General features: G+C 37.1%; 1 protein-coding gene across 1 annotated transcript in view; it reads left to right on the top strand.

The window, feature by feature from the left end:
• The window catches only part of LOC140510562 (guanylate cyclase 2G-like), a 78357-nt gene that overhangs the window by 36839 nt on the left and 26453 nt on the right, over positions 1-15065 (top strand). The window contains exons 13-17 of the mRNA XM_072619313.1: positions 184-352; positions 2106-2261; positions 8371-8548; positions 9798-9938; positions 10988-11180. Of these exons, the coding sequence (XP_072475414.1) occupies positions 184-352; positions 2106-2261; positions 8371-8548; positions 9798-9938; positions 10988-11180 (837 nt within the window). The remainder of the gene's footprint in view (positions 1-183; positions 353-2105; positions 2262-8370; positions 8549-9797; positions 9939-10987; positions 11181-15065) is intronic.

Raw genomic sequence — 15065 nt, 5'->3', positions numbered from 1 at the left:
GTAGTGCCTAATGGAGTATTTCTTTACAGTAGCATTGAATAAATGACTGCTGAATGAATGCCCAGTGATGTCCCTTTCCACTTCTCTCTGCCCCCTTTTCATATTTCTTTTTGCCTTTCCTCTGTCATGTTCTGGGAGAGATTGGTTTGGTACAATTGACCATGTTTTATTTCTACCCTGTAGGGAATGCTGTTTCTTCATAAAAGCCCTTTGAACTCCCATGGCAACCTGAAACCTTCCAACTGTTTGGTTGATAGTCGAATGCAGGTGAAGCTCTCTGGATTTGGGCTTTGGGAACTGAAGCAGGGAAGAAAGTCTAGATCAAAGAGTGAAAGAAATACTTACTACTCAGGTAATTTACAAATTTTGGGCACCCTCTGGATTCAGAGTGATAATAAGATGTTTTTTCTTCTCTCTGATTTCTAGAAGACATATGTATGCACACTCATGCACCTATAAACATGTACCTTCCCTTTTTTGTTTGACTTGAGTTGGCTGCCATGTGGCTGATTTTTTCATCAGGATAAGGAAAAGGGCCTTCTCTAAGTGCAAGTGAGTTTTTCACATGGAAGATTCCCTGGACTGGGAGTCAGGAGATTCAGTTCTTATATCATCTCTGTCACTTACAGTTGGATGACTTTGAGCAAGTAAATTCATTTCTTTGTACCTCACTTTCCTCCTCTGGAAAATGATGGATTTGAATTAGGTAGTTTTCAGATCTTACTCCCTGAATTGCTCTGTAAATGTTATTTGTAGGACACCGAAGGTAATAGAAACTGATTATACTGTTGCTGTCTGCTGGGGTGTCATGGGGTGACTTTGAAGGGACTCTGCAAGTTCATGAGTTTTTACAATGAGGACCTTCACTAAGGATGCATGATAGGAGGAAATTACATAATTTCTCTCTATCCTTTCCCTCTACCCCCAGCATTTTTGTATAGGTGAAATAAGTATAAAATGACATTTCAGAGCTACCTAAAAGAGAAAAATTAGCCATCAAAATGCAGCATGAAAAGTATGTGTAGAAAATGGCACAGTGTTGTTAAAAGAATACTAGAAAAGGAGTTAGGAAACCCATATTGTAATCCTTTCTCATTCATTTTCTAGCTCTTTGACCTTTGGCAAGTAACCTAACCTCCCCAATCTAATGAAGACCCAGTTTTCTCCTCCAGTTGAGGGACTTAGATTAGCTTATCTTTAAGGTCTCTTCAAGCTCTTTTGATTTGGTGGTATGAGGACATGCCAAACTGTCTGGAAATTTAGGGTCACCTAGTCGAACCCTTCCCTCTCACGGATTTGACTAAGAAGGAAAGAAAAACAAGATCCAGAGAGGTTGTTGCTTAATCAAAATTATTCAGGTGTAGAACCAGGATTTGAACTCAGCTTTAAGTGCTCTTTCCATCGTACAGCACCACTAGTGCTACAATACTAACTAGTATTTATACAGCCTTTCCTTGAAGACCACTAATGAAAGAGAATTTGCTCCCTCCAAAGGTAGCCCATACTATTTTTTGGACAGCTCTAATTATTAAAAAAAACTTTTCCTTATAGCAAGTCTAAATCTGCTTCCTTTCCACTTCTCCCCACTGTTGCTAAATTTGTCCTGTAGGGCTAAGCAGAATGAGTGTAATCCTTTTTCCATGTGACAGTCTTTCAAGTATTTGAAGGCATCTATTATAACTCCTTCCCTTCTACAAGTCTTTTCTATAGGCTAAAAATCTTCAGTTCTTTCAACCAGTTTTCACATGACATGGTATTTATTCCCCTTGACATCCTAACCATTCTCTTTTAGATTTGTTCCAACTCAGCACCAAGACCTAATGAGTTCCATTAGCAACTTCCTCTGATGCGTGTGGGATGAAGGAGTGTAAGGGTCAAAGAGTTGAAGATGAGATGGGTAGAGTGGAATCCTTGGGAGATATGAGAGATGTCATGGCATAGGAAATAACAAACAACTAGTTGCTTCCCTTAATATATTTTTAATTTTTAGCAAGGAGTTATTTTTCTCTCTTGCCAGGTCTCTTTTTTTTTCATTTTATATTTTCCTCAAGAAAAGTTGGCCGCAGAGTCAGTCATTCCATGATGATTTCCTCTTTGGCTTGCAGAACTCTACTGGACTGCCCCAGAGCTGTTACGACTGGAGAATCCTCCTGCTCACGGCACCCAGAAAGGAGACGTTTATAGTTTTGCCATCCTAATGAGGGAACTTATTTATAACAATCAATGTGGGCCCTTTGAAGACCTGAACAAGGAAGCAGAAGGTAAAGCTTGCCCAATTTCTTGGTTTTTCTTTTTCCCCCGTCTCTGGGCATGTGGGCTCTTGTTTGTCTGCTCTGTCTTTTAAAATATTTAACCAAGAAATCAAAAGTGAAGGAATGTGCTGGAATGTGCTGTTCACAATGAGTGGACAGGAAGAAGTGAATTGAATTTACACAACCCTTAGTTCCCAAAGTACAAGTTTAACCCAATCAACAAAACTGGAAGTAGGGAAAAGATGTATTCTCACACCACTTCTATGCTACTGTAAGCCATCAATCCATTGAACTTGTATGTATGTAGATTGTTTTATCTCCCTCTTTCCCTTCCCATCCTTTTAAAGCCCAACTCAAATGGTACCTCTTTCTGAGATCACAGGATTTAGAGGTAGAGTAGTCCTTAAAGATTATCTAGTTTAGTCTGTCTGTACTCATTGGAATCTGAGCCTTATCCTTGTGCAACCTCCCATTTTACTTTTTGCCCTCCATTCTTTTATCATGTTTGATTTTATATTTCTGTTATTTGGGGACATGTCATAGCACCCTAGCAGGTCATAAACAAAATATAGTGTTGTGAAAAAGAGAATTAGACTTGGAGCCATCAGGTTTTTTAACCATTATCAATTGTGTGACCTAGAGCAACTCACTTAATTTTTCTGTGCCTCAGTTTTGTCATTTATAAAACAGAAATCATAATATTTTCATCATTTACCTTATAGGATTGTTGTGAAGGATGCACTTTAAAGTTTGCAAGTTAAAGTTTAAAATACTATTATGATTAATAATTGAAAGTTAATCATGTGATTTTCTAAACTTTATATCCTCCAGCACAATATTTTGCATAAAATAGGAACTTAAATGTTTGTTGAATTTAATGTATTCTTCTTCCTCTCTTCTTCTTTGTTTTTTAATTAATCAGTAAGTAATTATAAAGTACCACCGTATACCAGGCACTGGTTCATAGAACCAGAATGTACTAAGTACCAGGGACTCTACAGATAAAAGTACGAAGAATGAAACAATCTCTACTGGCAAGAAGCTCACCTTTCTAAAGGAGGAAATAATAGGGATACATTTTATTTACATATGTGTATGTATGATGAATACAAAATTACTAAATACGTACACATAGGCAGTTTGGGAGGGATGATACCAGCAGCTAAAGAAATCAGGAAACGTTTCATGCAGAAAATAGTGTCTGAGATTCATCTTGAGGTAAAAGAGTCTATGGAGTTCTTTCACAAGAATGATATAAATGTGACTATTAACACTTATCTACAGAAATAAAGGCAGACCTAGGTCATTGAAAAAATATTAATTGTCCATGAGTCAGATAAGCCAATAAAGTAAAATGAGAATATTACTTAAATTGATATACTTTATTCAGTACCTCCCTAATTAAACTATCAAAGGATTACTTTACAAAACTAGGAAAAATAACAACAAAATTCACATGGAAGAAGAAAAAGGTCAAGAATCTCAAGTGAAATAATGAAAAGTCATGGGAATAAAGGGAGTCTAACAGTTCCAGATCTCAAAATAAACTACAAAGGATTTATTATTGAAAGAATTTGGTATTAACAAAGAGATCGATCAGTGTAAAAGTCTAGGTTTGTAACACACAGAAACAAATATAATCTAATGTTTTAGTATTCAATAAGCACAAGCCCTACCTCCCCAGCAATTGTGATAAAATATCACTATTAGAAAGCTAATATTTGTATAACACTTTCAGGTTTGCATAATGTTTTACATATGTTATCTCATTTGGTACTCACAATAACCCTTTGATGTAGGTGCTGTTATTACCTTTATTTTGCAGATAAGGAAACTGAGGCTGAGAGAGGTTAAGTGACTTACTCAGGATCATGTCTAAGGCAGGATGTGAACTCAAGTCTCCTTGACTATTTGCTCTACCACTTAGGCTGCCCTCACAGCACAACATTCCTTCCCTCCTCCAATGAAACTGCCACCTAGATGCTGGCCCTCATTATTTTATGTCTAGACTATCACAATAGTCTTCTGGTTGGCCTCCATAGCCTACTCTTTCCCCAATTTAATTTATCTTCCTCCAGGCTTCCAAAGTGATCTTCGCAAAGTGCAGGTTTGACTATGTCATTTCTTTACTTAATAAACTCTAAGGGCTTCCATTTACTTCCAGGAGAAACTATAAAATCATGTCTTTGGCTTTTAAAGTCCTTCATGATCTTAGTCCTTCCCACCTTTCCATTTTTATTAAACCTTCCTGCCCTCTGTGTATGCTGTGATCCAGGGAGGCTGGCTTCCCTGCTTTTCCTCACGCAAGACACTCTAACTCCAGACTCTGCCTTTTCGCTAGCTGTACCCCACGTCTGGAATGCTCTCCTTCCACTCTCTGCTCTCTGGATTCCTTCAAGTCCCAGTTAAAATTCCACCATTTTCCCCCATTCTACTGATTTCCCTCTAAGAATACCCCCAACGTGTCATTTCTATATCTTACAAATACATGTTGTTTGTATGCTGTCTCTCATTAGAATATGAGCTTCTTGAGGACAAAGAATGTTTTGTTTTTATTTGCATCTCTAATGCTTAATATAGTGCCTGGCACATTAAGTAATGGGCACTTAATAAGTGCTTGTTAACTATATATAATCAAATCCTTGATTTCAGATCAAAATCAATACTAAATTAGCAGAAAGGATCCAAATTAGAAGAAAATAGAGCACCCAATTAAACCTACTCCAGATTGACCTAAATGAGCAATTCCCCGAAAGGGGTGATGGATCATAGACAAAGCTTTGACAACGTTTTCATTTCCTAAGAAAGTTTAACATATAAATCATTTTCCACAATAAGGAAAACAAGAGTCTAGAAACTCACTCAGTCAATATTTAATTTCCCTGTAAAAGGAAAGGATCCGGCAGTTACGTAGAAGATATATTTACAATGTAAACTTGTTTAGGATCATAGTGGAATGTTAAAAATGGTATCATAAAATAGTTACAAGAAAACATTGGTAGTGTGAATAAATTTATTGAAACCTTGGCAAGAGCTCCAACTCATTCACATCATTGCCAGGACTTTTAAGAATGAAAGTGAGAATAGATTAGTGAATAAGTTAGATGGATAAATTAGAGAGGCTCAGAATTAAATTCGAGAAGGAGTGTACTGGATTTTCATTGGGTAAAAAACTATGTCTTCTCCCTGAAACAAAGACCCACTTTTTAACATCAATATTCTTCAGATGATTCTATAAGATTCCAAATCATGGAATACCATAGTCTCCCCCCCCCCAAAAAGTCAAATGTATGGGTCACCAATAGAAAGGCACATGGTAGATATGTGTAGGTTGTATTACACTACCAAGCAAAAACTTTGCAAAAGTAGCATAAGATATTTCATCAGTGGTATATGTGACAAGACACAGATGTGTCAATCATATAGTGAGAGCAAGGACTAACTGATGGGATGTTCACATGCCATATTGGTATACATGAAAGATCAAGAGATGAAGAGAAATCCTAGTGTATAGAGAGTTGACCCCTATGGAGGATTTATAGGAAGCCATCTATAAGAGTCACATAATCCACTAAAGTGTGGAGGAAGAGTCACCACAAGAAGTTATCAACTCAGGAAGCTGTCACTCTACTCTAAAGCCAGTTTCAGATATCTACATTTAAATAGCCCTCGATTAATTAAGGGAAATGGAAGCAAGAGTATTGAAAAACCATTGAAATCTGCTTTTAGAAAATGGGTTTTTACTACTAATTCACTATATGAACTTGGTTAAATGATTCCAACCATTTTGAACCTCAGTTTCCCTATTTCAAAAAAGAAATTATCTCCAGATGACTTTAAAGTTCTTTCTAATTCTAATATTCTTTTATTCTATGTAGAAATAGGCATGCCTCTCTCCCCTCCCCCTCTCACTCTCTGGTTAAATTCACAAAAGCCTCAGTTTTATTATTGATAGCCAGGGAGTTGGTGAGGGAAGAGAGGAGAGAAATCTGTTTGTTTTAGTTTAATGGTGAATGGGATGTAGACATTATTTATGACCAAATTCATACTTTCCTGTAAATGTTTCTACTCCCCCACAGGGAAGCTTAAATAACAGATCTCGTTAAGTGTGGCCAAAATAAAGTCAAATAAATAAAAATCAATTGCTGCATACTTAACTATTAAAAACAATTTCAGGAAGAAGTCATAAGTGGTCTCTGAAGTCAATTAGGCTCCCCAGGTAATAATGGACTTCCTGAGACATTTAGACCCTTGGTGTGATTTTGCTGTTAAATTTTTATTTTTTCTTCCACTTTATGTAAGAGAACCGAGCACAAGACAGTAGAAGAGGTGATCATGGAATAATTGTTTCTTTCCTTGATATGTATTAGTTATTACTGTAAGGCCACAACAGACGGTTTCATCTAAAATTTCTCCTGTGATAGTGAAACATAATTACCTGCTGGGTCATTGTTTCAGATACATTTTATTCCATTAATGGATACATTTTTCTGAAAATAATGGTTTCATCCCAATGTGCTGTCAGACTACTAAATAAATTGCTTATGGGAATTAACAATACAAGTGGGGGAAGGAAGCTGAGATAAATAGAATATGGCAACATTTTTTGTGAAGTAAATTTGTGTATAGGATTTTACATAAAATGCTATAAGAAACAGAATGAATAAAATGAGCTTTCAGTGCAAAATGCCTCTAAACTCCTGAACTTTTGTATCAATGCACTTCAACATAATGCCAAACAATGTAAATGTAGAGAAATTGAACTTTAAAAGACAAATAAGGAGCTTTTTATTTGCTCACAAAAGATTCCTTCATTGCCAGGAATTGCTTTTTAGGTAGTCAAATGAATTCAACAAGCATTAATTAATCACAAACTGTATGCTAGGCACTATACTACATGCAGTATAGTATGGTATAGTATAGCATAGCGTAGTATAATATAGTATAGTACAGTATAGTAAGACAAAAATAAAATAGTCCTGCCTTCAAGGAACTTACATTCTATAGAAGGGAAACAACATGTACATCAAAAATGAAATACAAAATACCTACAAATAATTTCTTGGCAGAGGATATAGATCTGATAGGAAGGCCAATTTATTAACAATAAAACATCCATGCCAGTGGACACAATAGAAGGACAGCATACAACATGGGAGGGATATGGCTAACATGGATGGGCGTGAAATGGGTGTGGTGACTAGCAAAGATAGCCTCAGCCAAGGTAACCGTAAACGCACTTTGAATGATTTTGAACATGTCCAAAGGGCAATATATTCTTGATCCCTTTATGATGAAAATGGTAATATTATTTTATTCATCACTGAGAAGTAGGTGGAAAATGCTGGGTGAAAGTATTCATGTGGAGGCAGGATGGATATATATCCCTAATCCTGCTTGATGATAAATGAAATGTTCAGGGTGCTCAACCTGCAGTTTCTAACAAATCTAATGATTAATGTTATTCAATTAACAGTTTTTTTTTGTTATTGAAATACTTAATATTGCTTTTGAATATATGGTGGAATGTTATATAATCTTCCATCTCGGTTCCTCTAGTAGAATGGATAATCCTTGAAATCAAATTTAAATCTTCCTTTTTGGCAAACAAATAAAAAACAGGAGGTGGCCCCAGTCCCATGTGACTCTCTTCTACATCTGTGGTGATAGGGCACAGTGGGAGGAAAGGGGCAGAGAGTCCTGAGAATTAATGGTCTTCAGGCCATTTTTCAATGTTAAACCAGTTGTTGGCATACTCACTGTGAGGTCCTTGTCCAGTGACCAATGAAAAATGAGTCAGATCAATCTGGACATCCTTGTTGTCATCTAATCCAGAAGATACAAGGAAGTCACATCTAAGGGGATGACTGACTGCGAAGTCTTTCCTAGTCAGGAAGACCAGGGAGTTGGTGAAGTTCATTTTAATGGTGTGCCCAAAGCCACTAGGCAACGTCATGTCATGCCCCTTTGGTTACCTGGCACCACAGTGTTCATGAGAAGCGTTTGCAAGAAGAGCTCCATGAAACTTGGGGAAACTCATGCCTAATTAACAAGTCATTTAAAGTAAGGTAGTAAACTCTCAAGATTTATAGGTGTCCATACCCCAACTGAATTGCAGAAATCATCAATAGAATCAAAGACCCTCCTGCTGCTGTTCCCCTGAGACCAAAGCTGTCAAAGGAAAAGTGTAGTGAGAAAGTTGTAACCATGTTGAGGACTTGTTGGGATGAGTCTCCAGAGAAAAGACCAACATTCTCCCATGTCAAGAGAATCTTAAGAGAAGTCAGCCCAGAAGGGTGAGTCCAATTCCAACTTTTTGTTTGGTGTTTTACAGAGCGATACTAAAAACTAAACATTAGCAGAGATTTGAGTAAAAGGGTCCAAGGGGAATGATTATTGTCCTATTATCTTAAAATATCAACAATTAATTTAGAACATCCAGCTTCTAAGATTCTTTAGCTAGAGGATAATTGCTTCAAATTTATACTTTATTTGACTCAGATATAGCCACAACACAGGCAATGAGCCAGTGGAAAGAGGACTGAGCTGGTCATTAGGTGACCTGGGTTCAAATTTGGGCTCTTCCACTAACTTTCTCTGCTACCTTACTCAAGTTTGGGCCTAATTTCCTCTTTTGTAAAATTGGTCTCGCTGGTCCTTTTCACCTTTAATATTCTATGAATCTGAGTAGAACTAGGAGAATAAGTCAAATCAACAAGTAGTTATTCAGTGCCTATTGCATGCCAGACAATGTGCTAAGGATACAAATAAAATTAGAAAAAATGTGTAAGATAAAAACAAATTATAAAGACAAGCAAATTTTAAATAGTTAAGAACTGTGATCAATGCAATGAGCAGTGACCATTCCAGGAAGATGAAGCACATTGCCCACCTCCTAATGGAGAAGGGATGGACTCAGGGTAAAGAATGCTACATTTATTTTTTGGATATGGCCAATGTGGAAATTTGCTTCACTTGACTATGAATATTTTTACAAGGGTTTTCCTTTCACAATGTGAAAATGGAAGAAAGATATTTTTGTTATATGAAAAAAATAAAGAGGAATATTCTAGAAGTCTGAGATCTGAAAGTATAGGAATCCTACGTCTAGGTGGTCTGCATAGATAAGCATAATGGACACAAATAGATGAGTCCCCCCTATCTGTAGAATCCTGGAGCTAGAGATGGAACTCACCTATTTGTCCACATTACATAAAAATGACGAGAAATGAACCTACTTCCGTTAAGTACAAATTCTCTAACAGCAGTTAGAGTATTATTGGTAAATTCTTGGGTTGGGAGGGCCGACAAAGAGAAACTTGGCAAATAGGGTGGTAGAAATGAAGGGGACCATCGAGATGAAAAGTAATTTAATGATTGCAGCAACTGAAACCTATAGCTACTCTTATTCTGTAGCATTGCACTTTTCACATTTGGAAAACCCCAAAGGGGAGAATAATTTCGTGCGTAGTATTGTTGCTACCTTGGTTTCCCAGAGATCACTGACTTCTTTGCAAAGATCTTACTATTTGAATTCTTTCAAAGTCATGTGAGTATCCTGGACAGCATGGTGAACAAGCTAGAGAAGTATGCCAATCATCTGGAGGAGGTGGTGGAAGAGAGGACCACACAGCTACTGTCTGAGAAGAAAAAGACAGACAACCTTCTATCTACCATGTTGCCCAGGTAGTTATGACTTTAGCATGTACAGAATTTTGCCCTCCCAAGTATCAACATTTTCAACTAAGTGGGATTAAAGAGACCTCATGAAATACGAGACACTTATTTTATCATTCCCTACACGAGGAAGCCAAGGCAATTAGGTGCACTGTGTAAAGAGGAATGTAGAGAAAGAATCCCTAGTCAAAAACTTGGGTGTGTTTGTACCTCACAGTGCTTTTTGCAAGGAAATAAGTCTAACCTTGAAGTCCCACATAAATGTACATTGTTATTATTACCATCTTGGGTCCTTCCCAGCACTTAATCCATGATTTTATGAGTTATCTCCTCAGTAGGGTGCCATTTTATGTAGTCTATACTGGTAAACCCAGCAGCATGAACTATACCACTAGATGGCAATCTAGCTTCGTAGGTCTAGTCATTAAGGTCTCCATCCACAGAAAAGTGTATTTATTGTTGTGGGCTCTGCAGAATGGACTCCTAACTGAATGTTCTAAATCTAGACCCTCTTTCTTTTGTTTATTTGTCACATATGAACTTCCTACATTAGCAATAAGCAAGATATATTTTTTTATGTGTTTTCATTTAAAATCTCTTATCTTCTTTGCCCCAATAAAAATGGGAATATTGATCTGTGTGTGATTGATTGAAACAAAAATATTGATTTGTGTGCCTGTATGGGACTGGATTGTCACACTGTCTTCCATCACTGGAAAATGAGCCTTTACTTTTAAAAGGGATGTAATCAACAGGAGAAAGTGTGTTGTCCTAGAGAGAAAGCTTTTCTGTAAATACTTCTTCCCTCTTTATTGTCTTCTGTTAAAAGTCCCATTTTCAAACATCCACGCTGAGAGAGGATGACTGTGGACAGACTTTCTCCATAATAATTAAGTGCTGTAATGAGAAACAAAATTCCTTAATGTAACAGATGATGTGGAGATGTATGTGTGTAAAGTACCCCAGAGATGTTGTGGTATGTTTGAGATACATGAAGAAAAGATGATTTCCATGACAATTTCTCCTCACTCCCACCCCCACCCTCACTCCTATTTCAGCTTCATTGGGGAGCAGCTTATAGCTGGGAGATCTGTGGAACCAGAACATTTTGATTCGGTGACCATCTTTTTCTCTGACATCGTTGGATTTACAAACCTGTGTTCTCTCAGCACCCCCCTGCAAGTTGTGGGCCTCCTCAATGACCTCTACAGCTTATTTGACAATATCATTAAAACCTACGATGTCTATAAGGTGAGTTACCCCAGTTATGGATTAAGAGGAGATACTTGCTTTTCTTTGGTTGGGCTATGGACATGAGCCTGAAGTCACTAGCAGACTTCAGTTGTGGTGAGTTCTCCATCTCAGGGTTAGAAGCAGGGTCCCCTTCCTTGGCAGAGGTAGTATTTGATCCCTTTTTAATTTCTTGGACAGGGTTTGATTAATAAGAGAGGTTTTGCTTCTCAGGGCTCATCAGTTGAGTTCTGACTTTTCTTTATCTAAAGAAATAAACTGTTTGTGAAAGAGCTTTAGCATTGTCTTGGGTAAGATCCCTTCTTTTCTTTAGGCTAATCCCACCCCTCTCCAATAATCTAGAGATAACACAGACTGTTTTGTTGTAAAGAGCATGCTGAGATCTTGTGGTGTGATTTGTGTGCTTGTGGGTGTGATAGTTAACTTTTCTAAGGAGGAGAGAATGATAATGTGGAGGAGATTTGAGTTTCTAGTTAAATATTCACATAGTGTTTTTGAAGGAATCTATGATTAATATCTAGGTAAAGTGAAAATTCATTTCATGAGGGATAAAGAGAAGAAATGAGGGGAGACACACACGTGCACACACACATACACACACACACACACACACACACACACACACACACACACACACACACACACACACACACACACACACACACCTTGGCAGGAGGAGGAATGATCTGAATGATGACAGAAAATGCTGAATGGTGATAATAGACAGATTTATAGTTTGCTGGATTGGAGAAAGAATAAGCATTAATGAAGCACCTACTTTGGGCCAGGCGCTGTATTAGGCATTTTACAAATACCTCATTTCATCTTCATGAGATTCTGTGGGGTAAGTGCTGATATTATGTGTTTCCTGATCTTCTAGAACAGGATAGATATTAGGGTGGGATCTGAGTGCACATATGTGTGTCAGAGGGGCCGCAGGCTATTTTCACAAATAAGAAAGACCCCAGCAATTAAGTTCATTAGACACTGCAAACATTTTGGAACAGCGCAACAGCCTTTGTCCCACAGTGGTGCTATTTATATCTAGAAGATTAAAGCAGAGAGAGAGAGAGATTGCAGGCCTCTTTGCTGGTGTTTGTTAAGCTGTTCCATTATATAGACAGCATATATGTACAGCTTTATATAAATTTGACTTTATATAAAGAATTTTGAAAGATGTAACAGAATCCTGTATAAAGAGAGTTTAAAAGAGAGTACGAAAAGTGTGTCCACAATGTGTTCCCGATTTTCATGGATTTGACAAAAAATGAAATGTTCAAAGAAATGAGTAAGAAGACTGTAAATTTAGCACAAGAATTGAAACTATAAGTGGATGAAAACGATGTGCAGGAGTTGATTGAATCTCATGGAGAAGAACTGTCTAATGAGGATCTGATTGAGCTGGTAGTTGCAAAGATTACAGAAGAAAGGGAAACTTCAAAACCCAAGGTCGAGCTAAAAAGGTTCACAATGAAATAGTTGGCAGAAGCATTTTGTCATTTGAGTGAATTTTTTTCTTGTATTGAAAAGATGGATCCAAATACTTCAAGATTTTAAAAGTTCAAAGACTAGCTGAGGATAATGTTGCTTGCTATCATCAGATATACAAGGCAGAAGAGAACCAGCTGTCCAAACTATTTCTTGATAGCATCATAAGAAAAGTTGCACAGCAAACCACCAATGATTAAAGACTTGGTGCAGTGGGGGGGAAGGGCAATATATGGCACACCTGTGTTAACTTTACTGTACTGTACTGTATATACTTTATCATTAACTTTACTTTCCATTTCATAATTCTATTCATGTTACAATATTTACCATGTCTGTATTTTAGTTTATTTTTTGACTTGCATAAAGGTATTTTGTGTATGCTTTTGTTAAATAAGTGGAGTGATTTTTGGTATGAGGCAAATTTGCATTACATAAAAATTTTTTTGTGTAGAGGTCTCCAGAATGGTTCATTTATGTAAAGTGAGAACTATCTGTATTTCTAGTAACAGAAGTGATTGAGTTGGAAAGAGGTCAAAGTAATGAGCCAGATGGTGCCTCTTTGTGTTGGAGCAATGTGACTACAGCACTCTGGTGTTTGGGGGTGACTTTCCTTCTGTACCTGTGTTTGTGTGATTCTCTTGTGCTGTATGGATCATTGGGAAGACACTGTGTGCCCAGCCACACTGGAAATTGTCTGGGGTCTTAGATATGGAGATTAGAGAAAGCTAGTGAGAAGTGGTAAATCTGTATCACAAATAAGGCTGCAACTGTTGCATTATTGACTGCAAGTTCTGGGCCCTGCCTTATTCTTTTGAGCGTGCCTACATTGTACTAGTTGAAGAACCTTGTCATAGATTAGTGATCCCATAAGAACAGTATTTTGTCTGTAGGAGGGTATAAAATATTGCTGACTTCTATTATAGTAACTCCAAAGCTTAAGGATATACCCCTTTAAACATTCTTAACTATTGACTTCCTATTATATATGCAAATGAAAATAAATTAAGGCAGCATTCTTCCCTCAGATCATTTTTATTCAGTTGCAGAAAACACTTGTGATTTCTAATTTATTGGATATATTTTTCTAATCATATTTTGCTTGGAATAATATTAAAATCAGCTTGCATTCCCTGAAGCATACATCAGTTGATGGGAGAGATAGCCTCTTAACCAGCTGGCTTTTGCACACCAGATTAAGTGATTTTCTTCCTTGTACATCTGAAGTTCACATTCAATCTGTCTTGCCTCCCTTCCTGCTCCAAATTCTCCCTCCCATTAAAGCTCATCCTTTTATCTTAAGACTTTGATTGGGTTATTGCAAATTCCCCTGGGAGCAATCTCATTCTAAGTTGTTGTTAGTCAAGGAAACTTTTGGTATGGATAAAGAACCAGAAAACAAATTTCTATAAGGGATTGAGAGAGAGAATCAGAAAGTACAAAGCATGTGAGGAGTGGAGGAGAAAGAATACAAGATGGGTGGGGAGAGGAACAGAACAAGGAATAGGAATGTATTCATTTTAAAATTTGCTTAAAGATTAATGCTGCCAGGAAGGGTGCTAAGTGACCAAGGTAGACCAACCTAGGATTTAAAACTCAATGTATAATCTAAAAAGCATATACCCCCAGTGTAGTATTATCAATGTGCATGGGAGTATGTTTGTAATTGTAACATGAACGATGCAGTGTGCTGTTGCTTGGGCTGACTTTTTTTGAAGGGCCCCTTACCGGATCACGAATGGGAAGCCTATTTACTCCAAGGAGACAATGTCCTTCTAAAGAACATGTGAGGCTTTTCTCTGAGGTGCATTTTAAATAAAGAATAAGAAACTTAAAAAGAAATTCTAAGAAGAAAAACAAGTTTGACCTTTTTTCTTTTCTTTCTTTGAGTTAAAGCCAAATATAAAGTTTTAATTCAACTCAAAACTGTAGCAAAAAATCAGCATTTTTCATGGGTGTGGGATGGGGAATATGGGGAAAGAAATAGTCAATGATTCAATTACACAAAAAAATAGAATAAAATTTTACCAAGTATTTACTGACTAACTAAGATGTATTCAGCCTGGTACTAGGCACCCGTAGAGATACAAACAATAGACAAGATACCTGCCCTGAAAGAGTTTGCACTCTAGTTAAGCATCTAATATTAACTAAAAAGTATCAGAGCTGGAATATACCTTAGGACATACAGTCCAAGCTCATACATGGTGTCAGAATTTCACCTATAAATCCCTGGTTAAGTGGCTATTGGACCCTTTGATTAGATCCTTCATCAACAAGGGAACTCAGTACCTTTACAAGGTAGTGTGCTCATTTCCTTTTAGGACCCCTCTAATCATTAGGAAGTTCTTTCATATATTGAACCGAAATCTCCGCTATGTCATTTCTACCTCATTG

Source organism: Notamacropus eugenii, chromosome 1 (genome assembly GCF_028372415.1).
Source record: "Notamacropus eugenii isolate mMacEug1 chromosome 1, mMacEug1.pri_v2, whole genome shotgun sequence".
Classification (NCBI taxonomy): domain Eukaryota; kingdom Metazoa; phylum Chordata; class Mammalia; order Diprotodontia; family Macropodidae; genus Notamacropus; species Notamacropus eugenii.
Note: the sequence above shows the minus strand (reverse complement) of the source record. Positions and strands in the feature narration are given on the sequence as shown.